Source organism: Nomascus leucogenys, chromosome 8, assembly GCF_006542625.1.
Source record: "Nomascus leucogenys isolate Asia chromosome 8, Asia_NLE_v1, whole genome shotgun sequence".
Lineage (NCBI taxonomy): Eukaryota > Metazoa > Chordata > Mammalia > Primates > Hylobatidae > Nomascus > Nomascus leucogenys.
The window spans coordinates 14,514,177-14,539,913 of NC_044388.1; the positions used below are offsets into that span (position 1 = coordinate 14,514,177).

The 25,737-nt window shown below is 40.7% G+C and overlaps 1 protein-coding gene across 4 annotated transcripts in view; it reads right to left on the reverse strand.

Annotated features, from left to right (window-relative positions):
* PCCB (propionyl-CoA carboxylase subunit beta) overlaps positions 1 to 25,737 on the reverse strand; it is a 78,901-nt gene that overhangs the window by 41,017 nt on the left and 12,147 nt on the right. For all 4 annotated transcript variants that reach the window (XM_003265262.3, XM_012508456.2, XM_030816779.1 and 1 more), the window contains one exon: positions 6,024 to 6,134. In XM_003265262.3, the coding sequence (XP_003265310.1) occupies positions 6,024 to 6,134 (111 nt within the window). The remainder of the gene's footprint in view (positions 1 to 6,023; positions 6,135 to 25,737) is intronic.

A 25,737-nucleotide genomic window follows, 5' to 3' on the forward strand; every position in this document is an offset into this window, starting at 1 on the left:
AAGGTACTCATACAACCTGGGAAGCAGAAAAGTGTTATCTGAAATTAACTTAAAATAGCTGTAAATTATATTGCAACCTCTAAGGCAACCACTAAAGAAGGTAAAAAAAAAAAAAAAGCATAACATGTTAATAAAGGAGAAAAATGGAATCATATAGAATGCTCAATTAAAATCACAAAAGGCAGAAAAGTGGAAGACAAAAATAAGAACAAATACAACAAAAAGAAAACAGTAACAAATACGGCAGATATTAATCCAACTATACCAACAATCTCTCTGAATGTCAATGGTCTAAATGTATCAATTAAAAGACAGATTGTCAGACTAGATCAAGAAACAAGACACAACTATAAGGGATGCCTACAAAAAACCCACTTGAAATAGACACAAAGATTAAAAGTAAATGAATGCAGAAAGATATTACATGCTAAGACTAATCAAAAGAAATCAGGAGTAGCTGTATTAATTTCAGACAGAAAAGGCTTCAGACCAAGGAAAGTTATTATACAGAGGAATTCTGCATAATGATACAGGGGTCAATTCTCCAAGGAGACAAACAGTCCTTCATGTGCATGCACTCCTTCATGTGTATACACCTAACAACAGAGCATCAAAATAACATGAGGCAAATACTGATAGCACTGGAAGGAGAAATAGATGAATCCATGATTACAGCTGAAGATCTCAACACTCCTCTATCAAAAGTGGACAGATCCAGCAGGCAGAAACAGTAAAGACACAGATGAACTCAGTAACACCAATCAGCTGGGCACAGTGGCTCATGCCTATAATCCCAGCAACTCAAGGGCCCTAGGTGAGAGGATTACTTGAGGCCAGGGGTTAAGACCAGCCTATGACAATACGGCAAGACCCCGTCTCTACAAAAATTAAAATAAAAATTAGCCTGGCCAACATGGTGAAACCCTGTCTCTACAAAAATAAAAAAATTGGCCAGGCATGGTGGCACACACCCATAGTCCCAGCTACTCAGGAGGCTAAAGTGAGAGCATTGCTTGACCCCAGGAGGTCAAGGATGCAGTGAGCCAAGATCGCACCACTGCTCTTCAGCATGGGCGACAGAGCGAGACCTTGCCTCAAAAAAATAAATAAAATAAATAAAAAATTAGCCAGGTGTGTTGGCATGTGCCTGTAATCCCAGCTACACAGGAGGATCACCTGAGCCCAGGAGGTCGGGGCTGTGGTAAGCTATGATCATACCACTGCACTCCAGCCTGGGCAACAGAGTGAGACCCTGTCTCTAAAAATTTTTATAGAAGACCAGGTGCGGTGGCTTATACCTGTAATCCCAGCACTTTGGGAAGGAGGACGATTGCTTGAGCCCAGGAGTTCAAGACCAGTCTAAACAACACAGTGAGACCAGTTCTCCACAAAAAAAAAAAATTAGGCAGGCATGGCAGTGTGTGCCTGTAGTCCGAGCTACACAGGAGGCTGAGGCAGGAGGATCACTTGAACCTGGGAGCTGAAGGTTGCAGTGAGCCAAGATCACGCCACTGCACTCCAGCCTGGGTGAGAGGGGGAGACTCCATCTCAAAAAATAAAAAAAAGTAATAAAAAACATTTTAAGAAGTAAAATAAATAGAAATCATTTTTAAAATTAAAAGAAAACAGTACCAATAAACAGGGTATGATGGACATACTTCATCTAACAACAGAATACGCTTTCTTCTCAAGCTCCCATGGAACATTCACCAAGATAGACTACATTCTGAGTCATAAACATACCTTAATTTAGAAGAACAGGAATCGTACGAAAAGGCACTCAGCCTTATCAGTCATGGACTAATGCAAATTGAGTCAATGCAAATTGAGAACACAGTAAGAGACTATACCACAAGCATCAAACTGGCACAATTAAACTATGTTAATATAAGTGCTGGCAAGGATGTGAAACAAGTGAAATTCTTAAACTGCTGGCTGCAACCTGTTTAGTAAACAGACGGGCATTACCTAGAGAAGCTGAAGACATATATATCCTATGACCTAAGATTGCCTCTAATGTGAAATGTTTACATCAGCACCAGAAACTAAAATGTGCGCACCAAGATACATATAGAAAAATGTTTACATCAGCATCATTTGCAATGGCAAAAATCTTGAAATAATTCAAATGTCCATCTGCAGTGGAATGAATGAATATGTTAAGAAATATTTACTATGGTTGGGCGCAGTGGCTCATGCCTGTACTCCCAGCACTTTAGGAGGCTGAGGCTCGCGGATTACTTGAGGCCAAGAGTTGGAGACCACCCTGGCCAACATAGCAAAATCCATCTCTACCAAAAATACAAAAAATTAGCTGGGTATGTGGTGGCACACGCCTGTAGTCCCAGCTACTTGGGAGGCTGAGGTGTGAGAATCACTTAAACCGAGGAGGCAAAGGTTCCAGTGAGGCAAGATCCATGTCACTGCACTCCAGCCTCAGTGACAGAGCAAGACTCTGTCTCAAAAAAAAAAAAAAAAAAAAAAAAAAAAAAAAAAAAAAAAAAACACACACAAAAGAAAAAAAACACACACACACACACACTACACAGCTATTAAAGTGAATGAACTACATTTTCAAAGAACAACATCGGTAAATCTTGAAAACATAATGAGCCAGAAGCCATGCACAAAAGAAAGCATATTATATGGTTTCACTTAACGTAAAGGTCAAAACAGGAAACACTAGTCCACATTGTTTAGGGAGGCAATTTTTATTTTCAACTATGAAGCAAAGCAAATAAAAACATTACCATAAAAGCTGAGACAATAAAGAATTATTATTAATAACGAATTCTATGCAGGATGGAGGCTACAATGTTCCTTAGGAAGGATCATGATGACAGGGCTCTTGAAGAGCTATTTCCTGACCTGGGTTATTTTTATTTATTTATTTATTTATTTATTTATTTATTTATTTATTTTCAGAGACAGAGTCTTGCTCTACCATCCAGGCTGGAGTGCAGTGGCACGATCTTGGCTCACTGCAACCTCCCCCTCTCGGGTTCAAGAGATTCTCCTGCCTCAGCCTCCCAGGTAGCTGGTATTACAAGCACGTACCACCACGCTTGGCTAATTTTTGTATTTTTAGTAGAGACAGGGTTTCATCACGTTGGTCATGCTGGTCTCAAACTACTAGCCTCAAGTGATCCACCCGCCTCAGCCTCCCAAAGCGCTCACTGCAACCTTCAGCTCCCAGGTTCAGAAGCAGGGAGACCAGTCAGGAGGATTCTGTAATAATCAGGTGGGAAATGATGTGCTTGAATCAAAGTGGTAGCAGTTTTGTTAGTAAGAAGTAAGTAGTAGTGCTAAGAAGCAACTTGATTATATTGTGGATTATATTCTAAAGTAAAGCCAACAGGATCTTCTGACTAAATTTGGGATGTGACAGCAAAAGATGAGTCAAGACAGTGTCAAAGCTTTTACCTGAGCCACTGGAAGACTAGACTTGCCATTTAAAATGGCAAAGGCTGTAGGAGAGCAATGCAGGAGGAGCTTGGTAGAAATCAAAACCTGTTAAGTTTGAGATACTCATTAAAGTCCAAATGGAAATTCTGGTAGGCTCTTAAACATATAATCCTGGAGAAACAGATTTGAGAGTTGTCAGCATACGGATCAGTATTTAAAGTCATGAGACTGGAGTGATCAGCTAGAGCAAATGTTGTCAAGAGGTAAGACATAGGGTGAGAAATGTCAACTGCATTTAGTGATGCAGCAGTCACTGGTATCTCTGACATAAGAAATTGTTATTATCAGTGACTGCTTAGAATAATATCCTTTTCATCATAATGTCCAAATAGATGTAGATATATGTATCAATTCTGTAATGTCCCTTGGTCTTTCTGTCCATTTACTTACAAGTTCTTTAGACTGTTTTAGTTATTGTAGTTTTATATCCCAGCACCTGGTAGGGCTAACTCCTCATTACACTACTTTCATAGAATGTTTATTCTTGCATGGTGTTTCTTCCTCCCATAAGAACTTTATAATTACCTTGTGTAGTCCTTTAAAAAAGACTTAGTATTTTCCACTGCACTCTTATTAAATACACAGAATATTTAAGATGTAGAATGGTGACAGCTTAATAATGTTGCTGAGGACAAGAGAGGAAGTCTCACTAATATGCAATTATTAACTAAAGTTTTGTAAGCAGAAAATGAGATTGCTTAGAATAAAACACAGAATTAAAAGAGAAAGCAGTTGGAATGAACTCCAGCATCTAGAGTCTGAATGGAATCATGTAAATTGCCAGTGGAAACCAGGAAGGTATGGTCAGAGTTGTGAGATTCTTCTCACAAATGCCAGAGTATGGTATAATGGAAGCCAAGGGAATAATACTGTTGAAAGACTGAGGAAGATGAGAGTTAAACTGCATTTACAGTGATGCAAGTCACTGAGGACCTTAAAAAAAAAAAACGATTTAGTGGTCTAGGGGACAAAGCTAAATTAACACATGTTAAAGAATGGGATGGCAAGAGAGAAACAGAGCAAGAGCTACAGGAGTATGCCAACTAGAGGACAGTTTTTGTTCTGATGATAGGAAAGACCTGAGCGTGATTAAGTTTTGATGGGAGGATCCAGTACCAACGGACAGACTGAAGATACTAAAGAGAAAGGAGAAAAGGAACAGTATCAGGGTCCTGAAGAGGGGTGGAGAGTTATATTCAGCAATGTGGATGTGTGTAGCAGGAGGAAAGGATGGCTCTAGCCAGAGGAACTGATCCCACACCTCCCTTCATAACAGGCAGGAAGGAGGAGAGAATGGGGGTAGCACCAGCTAGGTGTGTATATATAGATTTAGTAAGCAAAGTTCAGAAAATTCTGCATTGTCCACCAAGTAAGAGAAGTGGTCTTCTTACTTTTTTTTTTTTTTTTGAGGCAGGGTCTTCCTCTGTCACCCAGACTAGAGTGCAGTGGCACGATCTTGGCTCGCTGCTGCCTCGACCTTCTGGGCTCAAGTGATCCTCCCACCTCAGCCTCCCAAGTAGCTGGGACCACAGGTATGCACCACCATGCCCAACTAATTTTTGTATGTTTTCGTAGAGATGGGATTTCGCTACGTTGCCCAGGCTAGTCTCAAACTCCTGAGCTCAAGTGATCCACCTGCATCAGCCTCCCAAGTGCTGGGATTACAGGCGTTAGCCACTGTGCATGGCCCATCTTAAATTTGATTAATAAAAGTCACTCCTATTGTTGAACACTTACACTTACACTGCTTTCGGTATGTCACTAAGAACAGAATAGTTGGGTCAAAGTGGTAAACATTTTGTGAAACTTTTGAATTCCTACTAACTTCCCTTGAGAACAAAGGGTTTCCCATTTATACTCCCTCTAGAACTCCTCTCCTCATGTTGGATGCCTATTACTACTTTTTCCCCCCAACCATTCTGTCTTGGCATCCAATGTTCATTTTTATTAATATTTCAAGAAGAAAAGGCTGATTTTTTTAAAGCAACGTTTGAGATTAATGGTAATTACTCATGTATAAGTTCAAATAGACTTCATTTAAAAATATTTTTAAAATATAAGTCCATTAAAATCATGTAATAAAGATATGCACCTCTGAAAATGAAGTGTGAGATCAGATTTATCCTTTACCATTATGGACACAATGTAATAAAATGGCAAGGAGCTGAAGAAATAAAAGGTGAAACATCAGAAACAACTTCCCAATAAACAGATTACAGAAAAGCCTTCCATGAGAAACTTCTTGAATAGGACTCAGTAAACAATCATCTATCTGGTCAGAGGACAGGATTCTTTGATTACCTGAAAATCATTTGCAATTCAGATCAACACGTAAAATCACCCACCAATGAAGTATATAAGCACCCCCTGCCACTGAACCCCCACAAGCTACAGATTTCATGCCAAAACCCTCTCTCCACTAACACCTTATCATCACTATGCTGAAAGCCAATGAGAATGCAGGTAACAACCTAGATCTGGGTCAGGAATTATTTTTATTGCAGGTAAGGAGCTGCACAAATCTCAAAGGGCACCAAAAACAGGCCCTTCTTTCTTACCTTTACCATGAACGTGAAGTCTGTTAGCGCTGGGGAGTAGACGGCCCCACCAGCACATGGGCCCATGATCAGAGAAATCTGAGGGATGACTCCGGATGCCGTAACATTCCTCTGCCAAAACAGAAAAGCAAAGGCATCTGGTTACAGAGACGTTTGAGGCATTATCTGCAGAAAGATAAAGACAACAATAAGATAACATTTGGCTTTTTTCCCATAGAAATTCTATACAGGAGGCAACAGACCTAATCAGTAAAGTTCTTTAAGAATTATATGTGCATTTTCTCCCCGTAACTGGCAGGATGGTCAGCATATTACTTTCTGAGGCAAATATTTTCTCTCCCCTCCCCTCCTGGGCAGCAGTTCCCTAAAACCTTCACTAAGGGCATGAGGTACAGAGTTTATCCCACCATCCTCACCACAGCTCCAAACACAAAGCCCCCATCTGTGCAAAGCTGCCTGAAAGAAGAATGAAAACCTCATGCAGTTTGCAGAGCCAACAGTTATCTTGGCACCCTGACCTCTATTTTGAGTCCCTCCACATCCTCCACAGAAGGCACGCAGTAGTCACCAGACAAAAGTACAAGGCAGGTGCTTCTTGACACTGAGTACCCAATGTCTACTCTGCCCATCCCCAGACAAGGAATGCAGGAGAGAAGGAGGCAGAAGGAGCCAGAAAGCCTCCATAAGGACATTGTGTTGTGAAGGACTAAGCCTCAGGAAAGATAGGATGTGGGGGCTCAAAGACCCAGGCAAGATGATAAAGGCCCAATTATTCTTTGCCCTACTTCCAACCTCTTTCCTTCTCCTAAGTCCCATCAGCTTAGGAAAAGTAGGTTCGCTTTTCAGCCTGCCTTGGCTCTAAGCCCAATCTATACACAGCTACGGACAGTGCAAAATGTAATCTATACTTTCAGCAAAAATATCAAGGTAGTTGGGGAGACTTCCAGCTGTGGCAGAGTGAAAAGTTCAGAAAATTCTCTCCCCAAAAACAAATGGACAGCATTGTCAAAAACGAGTATTTTGGGGTTCTAAAAATAAGCCAAACGTAACAAATTGAGAAGTGTTTATTCATGAAAAACTACTAACGTTGAGATAAGAACAGTGAAAGCCTGTGGCATTCTTAACCAAGGCTGCCACCATTGCCCATACCAGCTCAAAATGTCCTACTGGATGAAAGAAAATAACACCAGACTATAACTCAAATCCACAAGAACCAATTAAGAGTGCTGAAAATGATAAATATGTGATTATAAATACTGCATTAGTTCTCTTTTCTTAATATTTTGAAAGACTGTATAAAGCAATAATTAACAGTTTTCAGTATTACATAACAGTAAAAGCACAAATGAAGGGTGCGAAAATGGAGCTACATTGGAGCAAAGTTCCTGTATTTTACCAGAATTAAGTCAGTATTAATTTGAAGCAGATTGTGATAAATTAAGATACATATAGTAACCCTTAGAGCAACTACTAAAAATAACTCAAAAAATACAGCTAAAAAACACTAGAAATTAAAATAGTACACTAAAAATATATGCTTACCATAAAAAAACTGAGTGACATCATGGAAGAGAGAATAGGAAGCTCCAAGAATCTGAGATCAAAACAACTATTCAGCTGTCTAAAGCAACTATTTTTGAACTCTGGAGTCTAGTCAAACACTTCAGGGCCCATAGGAGAGTTTGATAAAATAGCAAGTAAATTTCAGTAAACTTCACATTTATTAATAACATGGCTACTATAATCCCCCAGCCAACAGCCCGTGGCAGGTAGCCACGAGGATGTTCCTAGTGTAGCTAGCTGGTGCCAGATTGGGAAATTAGAACCTTTGCATCTTGGTTTTTCGACCTTGAAAAATCAAGGTTGTATGTTCTGATTGCTGACCACTGCTTTTGATGGCTGAGGGGCCAAGCATAGAGGCTGGCTCAAGCAGCTTCCCAGCCACAAGGGATTTAAAAAGGTAATTTGTTCCACACCCGTGCACCCTTCTGGGAGACAGACATTTAAGGAAATTATTGTTAGACTGCTGGTTAAACACAGGGACAAGAGAACTAAAATTTCAATGGCCATATTAAATAAGGAACATACTCTTTGCAAAAACAGCTTGGAAAAGTTCAAACAGATGGATCCAGCAGTTGAAAAGCAAAAATCGGCTATTGCTGAAGAGTAGGAGAACTAGACTTCCAAACTTCCAAACATAATATTCAGAATTTCCCATCCTCAACAAAAAATTATAAATCATAAAAAAATTACAAATCATACAAAGAAATAAGCAAGTATGGCTCACTCACAAGAAAAAAATAATCTCACAAAAATCTTCTCTGAAGAAACCCAGATATTGGACTTAATAGTCAAAGATGGCACATGAACTGTCTTAAATATGTTCTATGAGCTAAAAGAAAGCTGTCAGGGGAAAAAACTACAGGAAATCAGGAAATCAATGTCTGAACAAAATGAGAACACCACAAAGAGATAGAAATTATAAAAAGGAACCAAGCAGAAAACCTGGAGTTGACAATAACTGAAATGAAAAATTCATTTCAGGGGTTCAACAGCAGACTTAAGCAAGCAGAAAAAAAGGATCAGGGAACTGAAACACAAAACAATTAAAATTATCCAGTATAAGGAACCAGAAAAAAGAAAAAGAGAAATTAATAGAGCCTGACAGACCTGTGGGAAACCAAACATACCAATATACACATTATAGAAATCCCAGAAGAACAGAAAGAAAGGGTCAGAGAAAAGATTTGAAGAAATAATGACTGGCAATTTCCCACATTTGATGAAAGACATAAATATACATACCCAAGAAGCTCAACAAACTCCATGCAGTATGAACTCAAAGAGATCTACACAGAGACACATTATAGTCAAACTGTCAAAACACAGTAAGAGAAACTTGAAAGCGGCAAGATAGAAGCAACTGATCCCATGCAACTGATCCTCAGTAAGATTAACCATGGAGGCTGGAAGGCAGTGGGATATATTTAAAGTACTGAAAAGTCAGGTGCACTGGCTCACACCTGTAATCCCAGCACTTTGGGAGAATGAGGCAGGAGGACCACTTGGGGCCAAGAGTTTGAGACCAGCCTGGACAATATAGTGAGCCCTGATCTCTACAAAAAGTTTTTTTGGTTGGTCGGGCATAGTGGTGTTCTACTAGCTACTCAGAAGGCCAAGGTAGGAAGACTGCTTGATCCTACAAAGTCAATGCTGCAGTGAGCCATGATCATGCCATTGCACTCTATTCAGCGTGACACAGCAAGACCCTGTGTCTAAAATAAAAATAAGAACAAAATAAAGTATTGAAAGAAGGCTGGGCACAATGGCTCATGCCTGCAATCACAGCTCTTTGGGAGGCCAAGATGGGTGAACTGCCTGAGTCCAGGAGTTTGAGACCCACCTAGGCAACATGGTGAAACCCTGCCTTTACAAAATATACAAAATTTAGCTAGGCATAGTGGTGCATGCCTATGGCCCCACCTACTCAGGAGGCTGAGGAGGGAGAATCATTTAAGCCCGGCAGGCGGAGTTGCTGTGCACCAAGATCACACCACTGCACTCCATCCTAGGCAACAGAGCCAAACTCTGACTCAAAAAGAAAAAAAGAAGTATTGAAACAAAATAACTGGTCAACCAATAACTTTATATCCAGCAAAACTATCCTTCAAGAAAGAAGTGAAAATTAAGACATTTCCAAGTCAACAAAAGCTGAGAGCATTTATTCCAATAGACACACCATACAAGAAATTCTACAGGGAGTCCTTTAGTCTGAAATAAAAGGATATTAGTAACATGAGGTCATGAGAAAAAATAAAGAACACTAATAAATGTAACTTCCTAGGTAAATATAAAAGTAGTGTTGTATTTTGGTTTGTAATGTCTTTTTCCTACGTGATTTAAAAGGCAAATGTGCAGCTCCTCTCAGCAGTTGCAGCCCCAGCAGAGGTGTCTGCACAAAAAATAAAATTTACAAAAATAAATAAAAGGCAAATGCATGAAACAATCATAAATCTGTTGTTAAGGAGTATACCATGTATAAAGATATAATCTATGACAATAACAACATAAAAAAGGAAGGATGGAGAGTTACAGAAGGAGTATGTCTATGTACTACTAAAGCTAACCTGGTATTCTTCCAACTAGTTCAAGATATTAATTATAATCCCCAAGGTAACCACTAAGAAAACAAACTTTAAAATATGATTAAAATGAAAGAAGTGAATCAAAAAGGCAAACAACTCAACTAAATATCACCACCCCAATGCCATAATGGAGGAACTGAGGCATAAAAAACCAAAACACATACAGAAATAACTAAATGGCAGAAGTAAATCGTTCTTTTTCAGCAATCACACTAAGTATAAATGGATTAAACTCTTCTATTAAAAGACAGTGATTGACAGATTGGATTTAAAAACCAGAATCTATCTGTATGCTATTTACAGGAGCCTCGCTTTAGATACAAAGACATGAAGAGGTAAAGCAAAGGATGTCAAAAAATATTCCATGCAAAGGGTAACCAAAATAGACCCTAGGTGGCTATATTACTATCAGACTAAAGAGACTTTAAATCAAAAACTTACTAGAGACAAAGATATTACATATTGATAAAAGGTTCACTACATCTAGAAAATATACCAGTTATAAAAATATATACACCTAAGAGAGCCCCAAAATCTATGAAGCAACAAGAGCCCCAAAATACACAAAGCAAAAGTTAACAGCATTATAGGGAGAAATAGGTACACAATAATAGTTGCAGACTTAACACCTCACTTCTAATAATAGAACAACCAGACAGAAGATCGGTAAGTTAACAGTACACCTGAACAACACTATAAACTAATACATATAAAAGACCTATAGAGAACACTTCACCCAACAGAGTATATATTCTTGTCAAGTGCATATGCGACATTCTCCAGGAGAGACCATACATTAATCCACAAAACAAACCTTAAATTTAAAATGACTGGAATCATAAAAAACATCTTTTCTGATCACAACGGAATAAAACTATAATTCAATAACAATAGGAAAACTGAAAAATTCACAAACACGTAAAAATTAATCAACATACTTCTAAATAAGCAATAGGCAAAAGAAGAATCTACAAGAGAAGTTAGAAAATACTTTGAGAGGTTTTGGTTTTTCCACCCCCACCAAGATGGCAGATAAGAGGCAGTGTTAGCATGCCTCTCCCACTTGGAAGAACAGAATAGTGTATTGAGACTCACATGGTGACCCTTTTTCCAAGAAGTCACGCAGGAACTTAACAAGAAAACTGAAAGAATCCACAGACCTTTTAAAGAAGTGGCAGTCCACAGCCTATACCATAAGACAAGGGAAAAACTAAGTCTCCAGAGTGTGAGATAGAGAGAGGATGCTTTCAGGTTCCCACTGGGGAACCTGAAAATCCAGGTCACGGGAGAAGGCCTTAACCTTACCCAGGGCTGGGACTGATTTAGGGAGCAGTAAGAAATATAGAAGTAGAAACAGTGGCGGGAAGTGCTTTGCAGGCATTCCCAGTCTCCAGTGCAGACCAAGGTAAGCCATTCTTTATTGTACCTCACAGGGGACCTTGGGGAAGTCAGCCAACAAGTTCAGGTAGTGGTCGCAGGTTGAAAGAATCTCCCAATTTCAAGATATAACACTGAGTGAGGATGAACTCCTTTGTACAGAACCCATACCTCCCAGGGGCAGGGAGAAGTGCACTGCAGCCACAAGTGCAGGAGCCAGGTGCCTGGCCCTGCAGGTGGCCTGGGAGGAGCATGGCCTGAAAGCCACAGCTGCTTTCCCACAGGGAAAGCTTATGGCCTGGGGCAGGTTTGAGTTCTGAGCCTAGGCTGCCTGGAATTTAGCCAGTGCAGCTAGCAGAGCACAGAGGGAGTGAGATCTGCCTTTCCGACTGTGTGGGATCTGGGTGAGGCTTAGTGCCCACCTGTTACTCCCCACACCCTGTACGAACTCTTCTGTGCAGTAGAGGCGGTTATATTCCTCTCTGGAACATTACCCTAATTACCTGAGAACCACCCCCCCAACCCTCATAGGAGCCACGGGCTTTCCCCACACATGGAGAGACAGAGTGTAGACCCACCTGACCCAGCCCCCACCTGGCTGTACCCCTCCACCCACCCTGGTTACTTAATACAAACGACAGAAACTTTTGGCAGCTTTATGGCCCCCGTTGTCATCTGAGAAACCAGAATACCTCCCCTGGGCAACACAGGACAAGCTCGAATCCCACTGCTACTACTGCAGCTGGTGCTCTTTTGCAAACACTACCTCCTGGCTGGATGCCAACCAACACAGTCCACTACAGCATCTCTAGGTAGAATAACACTGTGAACAGAAAGGAGAAAACCAGTGCATGACCTAAGCTATCACCATTGCCTGGAAAACCCTGGCTAACCAGGAGGTCCTGCATCTGTCCACGTGACCAGTTCACTACTATTATAACCAGCATTCGAGAAAGCCAGCACACTAAGGCTTTCTATAACCAAGGAACCTCAAAGAGTCTACCTCACTCACCTGACACTCCCATCAGCGCTAGTGTTGGTATATCCCTTGCTGGGAGACTTGAGGACAGGTCCCATTACCGGATCCCTTGCAGACATTCCCCAGCACCAGCCTGGAGTTGGGCAGCCCCACTGGGTGGCTAGACCCAGAAGAACAATAGCAATCAATGTATCCTGGCTCTCAGGAATTCCTACTCCTAAGGGAAGGAGGAGACCACGACACCAAGGGAATACCCCATGGGACAAAAGAATTCAGATGGCAGGCCTTGAGTTCCAGATCTTTCCACTGATGGGAAGTTCCTTTCAGCAGAGACACAACTGCAGTGCTGGGCTCAGAAGGGGAAGTCTGCAGCTCTACCCCAACAATCAGGCAGCTTTGCTGCTCATGAAGGGTCTTGGAGAAGGTATCTTCTCTCCCACCTTGTCCACCACTACACAGACACAGTTGGGGCTTCTCCACAGGAGCCTGGCATAGGTGCACCTATAGACAGCCTTCTTGGAACACTTCAGAGTGACTGCATCTCCACAGACGGAATCCTCCAACCCCCACCCCCACCCTGGCCCAAGTTCAGGCTTGCAAGAAAGGCAGAGTCACAAATTCCTCTCTATGTGGAACAACAACAGTCCTACAGATGAAAAGAGGTGCCTGTCTGATCTGAATAGCTGGAACGCTAGGCCAGGAGTGAGTCTGGGAGGTGAATAGCTTTCCTACTGGCCTGGCACAGGAGCTGAGGTGGCTCCCACCCTTCTCCTTGATAAGACCTCAGTACATCTAACTGAGAGTTCCCCCAGCCACTTTCATCAAGGGTGGAACCTCTGCCTTACTGAGTATTGCATTTACCCATTTGCTTTAGCCACAACTGGTTCCTACCCAGGGACAGCTCCCCTACTGGTCTGAAGCCTTAACCATCAACTTAGTAAATAAAATACAGGGGAAAAATTAAATAAATAAAAAAGTGCACACCACAGGGGAATGAGATAAGCTTCAAGAGACCTTTCCATTTCAACCCCATAGGAGACAGTGAACTTGCCCCCACATCTAGTACATACCCATTAAATACAGGCCGGGCGCAGTGGCTCACGCCTGTAATCCCAACACTTTGGGAGGCCAAGGCAGGTGGATCACCTGAGGTCAGGAGTTTGTGACCAGCCTGGCCAACATTGTGAAACCCCATCTCTACTAAAAATACAAAAATTAGCCAGGCATAGTGGTGCACACCTGTAGTCCCAGCTACTCAGGAAGCTGAGGCAGGAGAATCGCTTGAACCCGGGAAGTGGAGGTTGCAGTGAGCCAAGAAGATTGTGCCGCTGCACTCCAGCCTGAGTGACACAGCGAGACTCCACCTCAACAAAAATAAATGATTAAATAAATACAACCAGCATCTAAAGAAGCCATCATACAAAGACTCTCTATAGCCTAGGAACTCATACAGTCTTCATCCTAAAAGCATTAAGAATCACATTAGGCTGTAATAAACTATAAACACTAAAGTCACATCGTTAGTGGAGAGGAAAAAGAAACTTAAAAAAACCACAGCCAAATCAAAAATAAATTCAAGAACAATTAGAAGAAATACTCCACACAAACAAGAAGGAACCAGAAAAGTAATTTTGGTATAAGACAAAACAGGGTTCTATCATACCCCCAAAAGATCACACTAGCTCCCCAGCAATGGATCCAAACTAAAACGAAATCTTTGAAATAATCAGATAAATAATTTAGTAGGTTGATTATTAAGCTACTCAAGGAGACACCATAGAAAGGTGAAAACCAACATAAAAAAAACGTAAACAATTCAGAATATGAAGGAAAAATTTTCTACATAGATATCATAAAGAAAAAACGATCAGAATTTCCGGAAATAAAACACACTTAGGGAAATGCAAAATGCAATGGAAAGTTTCAACAATAGACTAGAACAAGTAAAAGAATGAATTTCAGAGCTCCAAGACAAGGCTTTCAAATTAACCCAATCAGACAAAAATAAAGAAAAAAGAATCAAAAGAAATAAGTAGGCTGGGCTGAGTGTCTCATGCCTATAATCCTAGCACTTTGGGAGGCCAAGGCAGGTGGACTGCCTGAGCCCAGACTTTGAGACCAGCCTGAGCAACATAGCAAATTTCCATCTCTACAAAAAAACATAAAAATTAGCCGGGAGTGGTGGCATGTGCCTGTAGTCCCAGCTACTCAGGAGCCAGAGGTGGGAGGATTGCTTGAGCCCAGGAGACAAAGGTCACAACACTGTACTACGGCCTGGGCAACAGAGTAAGACCCTATCTCAAGAAAGAAAAAAAAAGAAAGAAATGAACAAAGCTTCTAAGAAATATGGGATTATGTAAAACAACCAAACCTAAAAATACCTGGTGGTCCTGACGGAGAAGAGAAGGCTAAAAGTTTAGAAAACTTTATTGAGAGAATCACTGAGGAAAACTTCCCTGGCCTTGCCTGAGATTTCAATATCCAAATGCAAGAAGCTCAAAGAACTCCTGGGAAATTCATTGCAAAAAAATTATCACCGGCTGGGCGCGGTGGCTCATGCTTGTATTCCCAGCACTTTGGGAGGCCGAGGCGGGCGGATCACAAGGTCAGGAGATCGAGACCACAGTGAAACCCCGTCTCTACTAAAAATACAAAAAAAATTAGCCAGGCATGGTGGCGGGTGCCTGTAGTCCCAGCTACTGGGAGAGGCTGAGGCAGGAGAATGGCGTGAACCCGGGAGGCGGAGCTTGCAGTGAGCCGAGATTGCACCACTGCACTCCAGCCTGGGCGACAGAGCAAGACTCTGTCTCAAAAAAAAAAAAAAAGATGATCACCAAGGCACATAGTCATCGCGCTATCTAAAGTCAACAAGAAGGAAAGAATCGTAAGAGCTGTGAGACAAAAGCATCATGTAACCTATAAAGGAAAACCTATCAGACTAACAGCAGATTTCTCAGCAGAAACCTTACGAGCTAGAAGGGATTGGGGTTCTATCTTTAGCCTCCTTAAACAGAATAACTGTCATCCAAGAATTTTACATCCAGCAAAACTAAGTTTCCTAAATGAAGGAGAGATAAAGTCATTTTCAGATAAACAAATGCCGAGGGAATTTGCCACTACCAAACCAGCATTACTCTTCAGAAGAAGAGTTCTACATCTTGAAACAAAAGCTCAATATGCACCAAAATAAAACCTCTTGAAAGATAAAACCCACAAGGCCTATAAAACAATAACACAATGAAAAAAAAGTAGGTAACAACTAAAATGATAAACAGAACAGTATCTCACATCTCAAAATTAATGTTGAACATAAATGGCCTAAATGCTCCACTTAAAGATACAGAATGGGTTGGGCGTGGTGGCTCACGCCTGTAATCCCAGCACTTTGGGAGACCGAGGCAAGTGGATCACCTGAGGTGGTGAGTTCGATACCAGCCTGACCAACATGGAGAAACCCCGTCTCTACTAAAAATACAAAATTAGCTGGGTGTGGTGGCGCATGCCTGTAATCCCAGCTACTCGGGAGGCTGAGGCAGGAGAATCGCTTGAACCCAGGAGGCGGAGGTTGTGATGAGCCGAGATCGCGCCACTGCACTCCAGCCTGGGCAACAAGAGCGAAACTCCGTCTCAAAAAAAAAAAAAAAGATACAGAATGGCAGAGTGGATTTTTAAAAAAATCACAAACCAAGTATCTGCTGTCCTCAAGAGAGTCATCTAACACATAAAGATTCATATAACCTCAAGGTAAAGGGGGGGAAGAGATATCCCATGCAAATGGGAACCAAAAGCAAGCAGAATTAGCTACTTTTTTTTTTTTTTTGAGACAGAGTCTCGCTCTGTCACCCAGACTGGAGTGCAGTGGCGCCATCTCGGCTCACTGCAAACTCCGCCTACCGGGTTCACGCCATTCTCCTGCCTCAGCCTCACGAGTAGCTGGGACTACAGGCGCCCGCCACCATGCCCGGCTAATTTTTTGTATTTTTAGTAGAGATGGGCTTTCACAGTGTTAGCCAGGATGGTCTCGATCTCCTGACCTTGTGATCCGCCCGCCTCAGCCTCTCAAAGTAGCTATTCTTATATAAGACAAAATAGACCTTTAAAGCAACAACAGTGGAAAAAAAAAAAAAGAAAAAGAAGGTCATTATATAATAAAAGGAACAATCCAACAAAAATATATTATAATCCTGAATTTATATTCACCTAATACTGGAGCTCCCAGATTTATAAAACAATTACTACTAGACCTAGGAAATGAAATAGCAACAAAGTTAAATGGGGGACTTCGATACTCCACTGACAGCACTAGACTCTTTTTGCTGAGACAGAAACTCAACAAAGAAGCAATGGACTTAAAGAATACCCTAGAACAAATAGACTTAACAGATATTTACAGAACATTCTACCAAACAATTGCAGAATATACATTCTTCTCATCAACACATGGAACATTCTCCAAGATAGACTGTATGACAGGCCACAAAACAAGTCTCAACAAATTTAAGAAAATTGAAATCATATCAAGTATCTTCTCAGACTACAGTGGAACAAAACTAGAAATCAATCCCAAAAGAAATGCTCAAAACTATACAAATACATTGAAATTAAATAATCTGCTCCTGAATGATTTCTGGGTTAACCATAAATCAAGATGAAAATTTAAAAATTTGAAATGAATGATAGTAGTGACACAAGTTATAAAAACCTCTGGGGATACAGCAAAAGTAGTGCTAAGAGGCAAGTTCATAGTGTTAAGTACATACATCAAAAAGTCTGAAAGAACACAAACTGACAACCTACTGTCTCACTTCAATGAACCAGAGAAATAGGTACGAACTAAACCCAATGCCAGCAGAAGAAATAACAAAGATCAGAGCAGAACTAAAGGAAATTGAAGCAAAAAATAAAACAAAAACTTGGTTCCTTGAAAAAATAAACAAAACTGGTCGACCATTAGACTAACCAAGAAGAGAATAATTCCAAATAAGCTCAATTAAAAATGAAACTGGAAATATTATAACCAATATCATAGAAATACAAAAGATCACTCGAGACTAACATGAACATCTTTACACACACAAACTGGAAAATCTAGAGGAAACTGATAAATTCGTGGAAACACACAATCCTCTAAATCAGGAAGACACAGAAACCCTGAACAGACCAAAAACAAGCAATGAGACTGAATCAGTAATTTTGAACTGCCAACAATAAAAAAGCCCAGGACCAGATGGATCACAGTTGAATTCCACTAGACATTCAAAGAATTGGTACCAATCCTACTGAAACTATTCCAAAAGATTGAGAAAGAGGGAATCCTTCCTAAATCATTCTATGAAGCCAGTATCACCCTAATACCAAAGCCAGGAAATGACATTAAGAAAACTACAGACCAGTGTCTCTGATCAACATGGATGCAAAAATCCTCAACAAAATACTAGCTAACCAAATCCCACAGCACATCAAAAAGATAATACAACATGATCAAGTGAGTTTCATCCCAGAGATGCAGGGATGGTTTAACATATGCAAGTCAATAAATGTGATACATCACGTAAACAGAATTTAACACAAAAACCATATGATCATCTCAATAGGCGTAGAAAAAGCATGTGATAAAATCCAGCATCTCTTTACGACAAAAAAACTCTCAAACTAGGCATAGGAGGGATGTACTTCAAAATAGTAAATGCAATATATCATAAACCCACAGCCAACATCATAATGAATGGGGAAAAGCTGAAAGCATTCCCCCTGAAAACTGGAACAGACAAGGACGCCCACTTTCACCACTTCTATTCAATATAGTACTGGGAGTCCTAGCCAGAGCAATCGGGCAAGAGAAAGAAAGGGCATCCAAATTGGAAAAGAGGAAGTCAAACAAGTACTGTTTATCAGTGATATGATCATATATACCTGGGAAAACTCTAGAGACTCATCCAAAAGACTCCTAGATCTAATAAAGGAATTCAGTAAAGTCTTAGGTTACAAAATTAATATACACAAATCAATAGCACTGCTATACACCAACAATAACCAAGGTGACAATCAAATCAAGAACTCAATTCCTCTTACGACAGCTGCAAAAAAAATAAAATATCTAGGAATACACCTAACCAAGGAGGTGAAGATCTCTACAAGGAAAACTACAAAACACTGCTGAAAGCAACTATACATGACACAAACAAATGAAAACATATCTCATGCTCATGGAGGTAAGAATCAGTATTGTGAAAATGATCATATGGCCCAAAGCAATCTCCAGATTCAATGCAATTCCCATCAAAACACTACCATTACCATCATCATTTTTCACAGAACTAGAAAATACAATCCTAAAATTTATATGGAACCAAAAGAGTCCAGATAGCTAAAGCAATACTAAGCAAAAAGAACAAATCTGAAGGCATCACATTACCAGACTTCGAAGACTTAAATCTAAGACCTGAAACCATAAAAATTCTACAACATTGGAAAAACTCTTCTGAACACTGGCCCAGGCAAAAAAAATTCATGACTAAGACCCAAAAAGCTAATGCAACAAAAACAAAAATAAACGGGACCTAATTAAACTAAAAAGCTTCTGCACAGCAAAAGAAATAATCAGCAAAGAGCCAACTCACAGAGCGGGAGAAAATATTTGCAAACTATGCACCTGACAAAGGAGCAGTATGCAGAATCTACAAGGAACTCAAATCAGCAAGAAAAAAATAATCCCATCAAAAAGTAGGCAAAGGACATGAACAGACATTTCTCAAAAGAAGATACACAGATGGCCAACAAACATGAAAAAAATACTCACATCACTATCAGGAAAACGCAAATGAAAACCACAATGAGACACCACCTTACTCCTGCAAAAATGGCCATAATTAAAAAGTCAAAAAACCGCTGGGCGCAGGGGCTCATGCCTGTAATCCCAGTACTTTGGGAGGCCGAGGCAGGTGGATCACCCGAGGCCAGGAGTTCGAGACCAGCCTGACCAATATGGTGAAACCCTGTCTCTACTAAAAATACAAAAATTAGATGGGCATAGTGGCATGTGCCTGTAGTCCCAGCTACTCAGGAGGCTGAGACAGGAGAATTGCTTTAACCCAGGAGGTGGACACTGCAGTGAGCCGAGATCGCGCCATTGTACTCCAGCCCGAGAAACAGAGCAAGACTCTGTCTAGAGGTGGGAAGAAAAAAGTCAAAAAACAATAGATGTGGCCGGGCACTTCATGTAACTTGTGTGAGTGTGCTATCTTACTGAAATCAGAAAAGTTCGTAACCAGTGCATAGTGAACCTACCTTACAGGGGCAACCCTTCCAACTCATTCTATGAGGTGAGAATTACTGTAATACCAAAACCAAAAGAAAACATCACAAGGTAACTGTAGGCCATCGTCTCTTACTAATATTGATTCAAAAGTACTCAAGGAAATACTAGCAGAGCCCAGCACCTTCCAAAAAAGGATGATATACCATGACCAAGTGGGATACAAGGTTGGTTTAACATTCTAAAAACCAATAATGTTACATACCATATCATTAGAATAAAGAACAAAAAACACATGATTATCTCATAGATGCAGAAAAAAGCATTTGACAATATTAAACACCATCCATGATAAAAACACTCAAAAAATTAGAAATAGAAAGGAACTTCCTCAACCTTCAAGAGAATGTCCAAAAAAAAAAAAAAAAAAACACCAGTTAACATCATGCTTAATGGTGAAGAATGAATGCTTTCTCCTTAAGATTAGGAACATGACAAGGATATCCACTCATTTTTTTTTTTTTTTTTTTTGAGACAGACTCTCGCTCTGTCACCCAGGCTGGAGTGCAGTGGCACTATCTCGGCCCACTGCAGGCTCTGCCTCCTGGGTTCACAGCATTCTCCTGTCTCAGCCTCCCGAGTAGCTGGGACTACAGACGCCTGCCACCACACCCGGCTAATTTTTTTTGTATTTTTAGTAGAGACGGGGTTTCACCGTGTTAGCCAGGATGGTCTCGATCTCCTGACCTCGTGATCTGCCCACCTCGGCCTCCCAAAATGCTGGGATCGTAGGCGTGAGCCACCGCGCCCCGCCAAGGATGTCCACTCTTACCACTTCTACTTAACATTGTACTACAGGTTCTAGGCAGAGCAATTAGCAAGAAAAAGAAATAAAAGGCATCCAGATTAGAAAGGAATAAGTAAAACTGCCTCTATTTGCAGAAGACATGATTGTGTATATAGGAAATCCAAAGAAATACACACATACACACACACCCCCTATTCAAGCTAATACACAACCTCACCAAAGCAGGATACAAGATCAACATATGAAAATCAATTGTATCTCTATACATTTGCAAAGAATCCAAATAGGAAATTAACAAGATAATTCCATTCTGAATAGCATCACAAAGAGTAAAATATTTTGTTTTGAGATGGAGTCTTGCTCTGTCGCCCAGGCTGGATTCTGCAACCTCCGCCTCCTGGATTCAAGCGATTCTCCTGCCTCAGCCTTCTGAGTAGCTGGGATTACAGGCATGCACCACAACACCTGGCTAATTTTTGTATTTTTAGTACAGATAGGGTTTCACTATGTTGGCCAGGCTAGTCTCGAACTCGTGACCTCAGGTGATCCCCCTGCCTTGGCCTCCCCAAGTACTGGGATTACAGGCATGAGCCACTGCACCTGGCCAGAGTAAAATATTTTAGGTATAAGTTTAACAAAAGAAGTGCAAGAGAGGTATGCTGCAAATTACAAAATATTGCTGAGACCAAGTAAAGAGCTACATAAACAGAGAAACATTCCATCTATGCGGAGTGGAAGACTCAATATGTTAGGATGTAAATTCTCACCAAATTCATCTACAGACCAATGCAGTTCCTATCAAATCTCAGCAGGCATTTTTGTAAAGTTAAGAGCTGATCGGGCTGGGTGCGGTGGCTCACGCTTGTAATCCCAGCATTTTCAGAGGCCGAGGCGGGTGGATCACCTGAGGTCAGGAGTTCGAGACCAGCCTGACCAACACAGTGAAACCCTATCTCCACTAAAAATACAAAAATTAGCTGGGTGTGCTGGCCCGGGCCTGTAATCCCAGCTACTCGGGAGGCTGAGATAGGAGAATCGCTTGAACCCAAGGGGTGGAGGTTGCAGTGAGCTGAGATCATGCCACTGTGCTCCAGCCTGGGCCACAAAGCAAGACTACATCTAAAAAAAAAAAAATAATAACAACAACCAAGTTGGAGGACTTTACACAACTTCAAAACTCCTATAAACTATAGTAATCAAGACAGTGTGGTTCTATTTTAAGGACAGACATAAAACAATGGAAGAACAGAGTTCAGAAACAAAACCTTACATTTATGGTCAACTGATATTTTTATCAATGTGCCAAGACAATTCAATGGGGAAAGAATAGTTATGTCAATTAATGGTGGGAGACAAGATGTTAGACCCTTATGTCATACCATATACAAAAATTAACTCAAAATGGATCACAGACCTACTATAAGAGAGCTGGCTGGGCTCTCTTATATGTACTTGTGTGTGTACATATATATATATCTATCTACATATCTTGTAGATATGTACTTGTGTGTGTAGATATATATAGGTATATATATATCTACACACACACACACACACACACACACACACATACATTAGCCAGGTTTGATGGCAGGCACCCACAATCCCTGAGATCGCGCCATTGCACTCCAGCCTGGGCGACAAGACTGAAACTCTACCTCAAAAAAAAAAAAAAAAGCCAAACCTACAAAAAAAACTCCATGAGGAAAACAAAATCTTCATGACTTTGTATTACACAGTTTTTAGATATGATAATAGAAGCATGACCCACAAAAGACAACTTGATAAACTGGACTTCAAAATTAAAAACTTCTCCACTTCAAAAGCCACCAGAGGCTGGGCACATCGGCTCATGCCAGTAATACCAGCACTCTAGGAAGCCGATAGGAGGACAGTTTAAGTCCAGAAGTTTGAGACCAGCCTGGGCAACATAGTGGGATCCCACCTCTATAAATAATGAAAAAAAATTGCCAGACATGGTAGCATGTGCCTGTGGTCTTAGAAAGTTTCTTAGAAAGTTATAAACAAGCTTATCATAAAACCTACAATCCCACTCTTAGGTACCTATCTATCCAAGGGTTATGAAAACATATGTCCACACAAAGTAATACACAAATGTTCACAGTAGCATTTACTCATGATAGCCAGGAACTAGAAACAACCCAAATATCGTTCAATTGGTAAATGATGAAAATATGTAAAATATTCAATAGATATTATTCACCAATAAAAAGGAATAAACTGATACACATTACAATATAAATGAACCTCAAAAAACATGGTGCTTAGTGAAAGGTGTCAGATGGAAAAATCTGTAAAATAAGAAAGTCAGGTGAGGAATTGACTGTGGTTAGGTAGGAACTGACTGCAAACAGGCAAGAAGGTATTTTTGGAGTGAGTGGCAGGTTTGAAAACTAGATTATGGCTGTACAACTCTAAAAATTAATTTAAAATCATTGAATTATGTTTTTACAATGGATGGATTTTATGGTTTGTAAATTATATCTCAATAAAGCTATGTTTTTTTTTTTTTTTTGAGACAAAGTCTCGTTCTGTCACCCAGGCTGGAGTGCAGTGGCATGATCTCAGCTCACTGCAACCTCCACTTCCCAGGTTCAAGCAATTCCCTGCCTCAGCCTCCTGAGTAGCTGGAATTACAGGCGCCCGCCATCATGCCCGGCTAATTTTTGTATTTTTAGTAGAGACAGGGTTTCACCATCTTGGCCAGGCTGGTCTTGAACTCCTGACCTAATGATCCACCCGCCTTGGCCTCCCAAAGTGCTGGGATTACAGGCATGAGCCACCGCCTGGCCCTATGAAGCTTTTTTTTTCTTTTTTTTTTTTTTTTTGAGACAGTCTTGCTCTGTCGCCCAGGCTAGAGTGCAGTGGCGCAATCTTGGGTGGCTGCAAGCTCTGCCTCCCAGGTTCATGCCATTCTCCTGCCTCAGCCTCCCAAGTAGCTGGGACTACAGGTGCCTGCCACCACGCCTGGCTAATTTTTTTTTTTTTTTAGTAGAGATGGGGTTTCAATGTGTTAGCCAGGATGATCTTGATCTCCTGATCTCGTGATCAGCCTGCCTCGGCCTCCCAAAGTGCTAGGATCATAGGCATGGGCCACCGCACCCAGCCAAAGCTGTTTTTTAAAATATCAAGATCATGGAGAACAAAGACAGGAACTGCTCCAGATCAAAAAATATTAAAGAGAGATAACATCTAAAGTCAATGCTTCATTCTGGATTGGATCCTGGTCAGGAGGAACATACATATATACATATATATATGTACACACACACACACAGACACATATATGAGACAGAGAGAGCAAGAGCGAGCGAGAGCACACGCACAGAGAGAAAACACACACATGCCAAGAGCACACACTATAAAGGACTTAAGTCCTGAAAAAGGATAATGAATTAGAATAACATCGATGAATCGATGTTAAATTTCCTGATTTTTATTACTGTATTCTGGTTATTTAAGAGAATATCCTTATTCTTTAGAAATACCCAGTGAAGGACTTAGGAGGTAAAGAAGACATACCATCTCCAATTTATTCTCAAATATTTCAGAAAAATGTAACATGCAAATATGTATACATGGAAAGAGAATAACAGAACAAATGGAGAAAATGTAAACAACTGGTGAATCTGGGAAAAGGACGTATACGAGTTCCCATACTATTCTTGTCATTTTTCTATGAAGTTTGAATTTTTTTTTTTTTTGAGATGGAGTCTTGCTCTGTCACCCAGGTTGGAGTGCAATGGAACAATCTTGGCTCACTGTAACCTCTGTCTCCCAGGTTCAAGCAATTGTCCCACCTCAGCCTCCTGAGTAGTTGGGATTACAGGCATGTGCCACCATGCCCAGCTAATTTTTGTATTTTTAATAGAGACAGGATTTCACCATGTTGGCCAGGCTGGTCTTGAACTCCTAACGTCAAGTGATCTACCTGCCTTGGCCTCCCAAAGTGCTGGGATTACAGGTGTGAGCCACCACGCCCAGCCTGAAGTTTGAAATTTTATCAAAATAAAAAGTTACCAAAAAATAACACAGGCAGGAATAAGTGAGTGGAGGTATCAATATGACAAGCAGCATTAGTAAGCAATTAATTAAGCAATGAAGATCTGAAAGTAAAGACTAGCCCTTGAAAACAAAAATTAAAGGCCAGGTGTGGTGACTCACTCCTGTAATCCCAGCACTTCGGGAGGCAAACGTAGGCCAATCGCTTGAGTCCAGAAGATTCAAGATAAGCCTGCGCAACATGGCAAAACCCCGCCTCTATAAAAAAATGCAAAAAAAATTCACCAGATGTGGTGGTGCATGCCTGTGGTGCCAGCTATTCAGGAGGCTGAGATGGGAGGATCGCTTGAGCCCAGGAGGCTGAGGTTGCAGTGAGCAGAGATCATGCCACTGCATTCCAGCCTGGCCAACCAAGACCCTGTCCCTAAATAAATAAATATTAAAAAAAAAAAAAAAACACCTCCTCCACACCCATAAAGATGTATTCAACTAGATAATATTCTAAAATCCAGTCAAGCTCTAAAATGTGGTGGTTTATCACCATGTCTCTGAGGGCCACTCTTCTGTTTCTAAACAGGAATGACTTTCAGGCCTAAACTGCTTAGGCCAAGCCACCCACAGAAATAAGCCTGCAGAGCAGGGATGACAAGAGTGGCTGGCCTGATTAAAAACAATGTCTGCCTGTCTCCTTCCTTCCTTCTCCCTGGAAATGTTGCCAGTTTCTGTCTGCAGTATCTCTCTCCCTCATCCCAGTCTCTAACTGTATCTCTCACAAATATACTTTATACTTCACATAACACATTATTTTATGTTTCTTTTCATTTCTTTCTCTCGTAATTTCAGTCTGTAAATAAGCAAAGAGGTGTCAGTAATGAGGTTCGCCAAATGTTTCTGAATGGTAGGATCTGGGGTGATTTCATTCTTCTTTGTGCTATGGCTTGGACTTTATATAATAATCCTGTAGTATTTTAACCAAAAAATAAAAAAGGTGCTACATTTTTTAAAACTTCTAATTCTAGCACATCAGTTCATTTTAACTTTTCATATTTCCTCTCCCTTGCTTTCCAAAAAAGAAAAATATTTTCAAGTGCTTTTCCCTTATGAACGATCTTTAACTGTAATTTCCT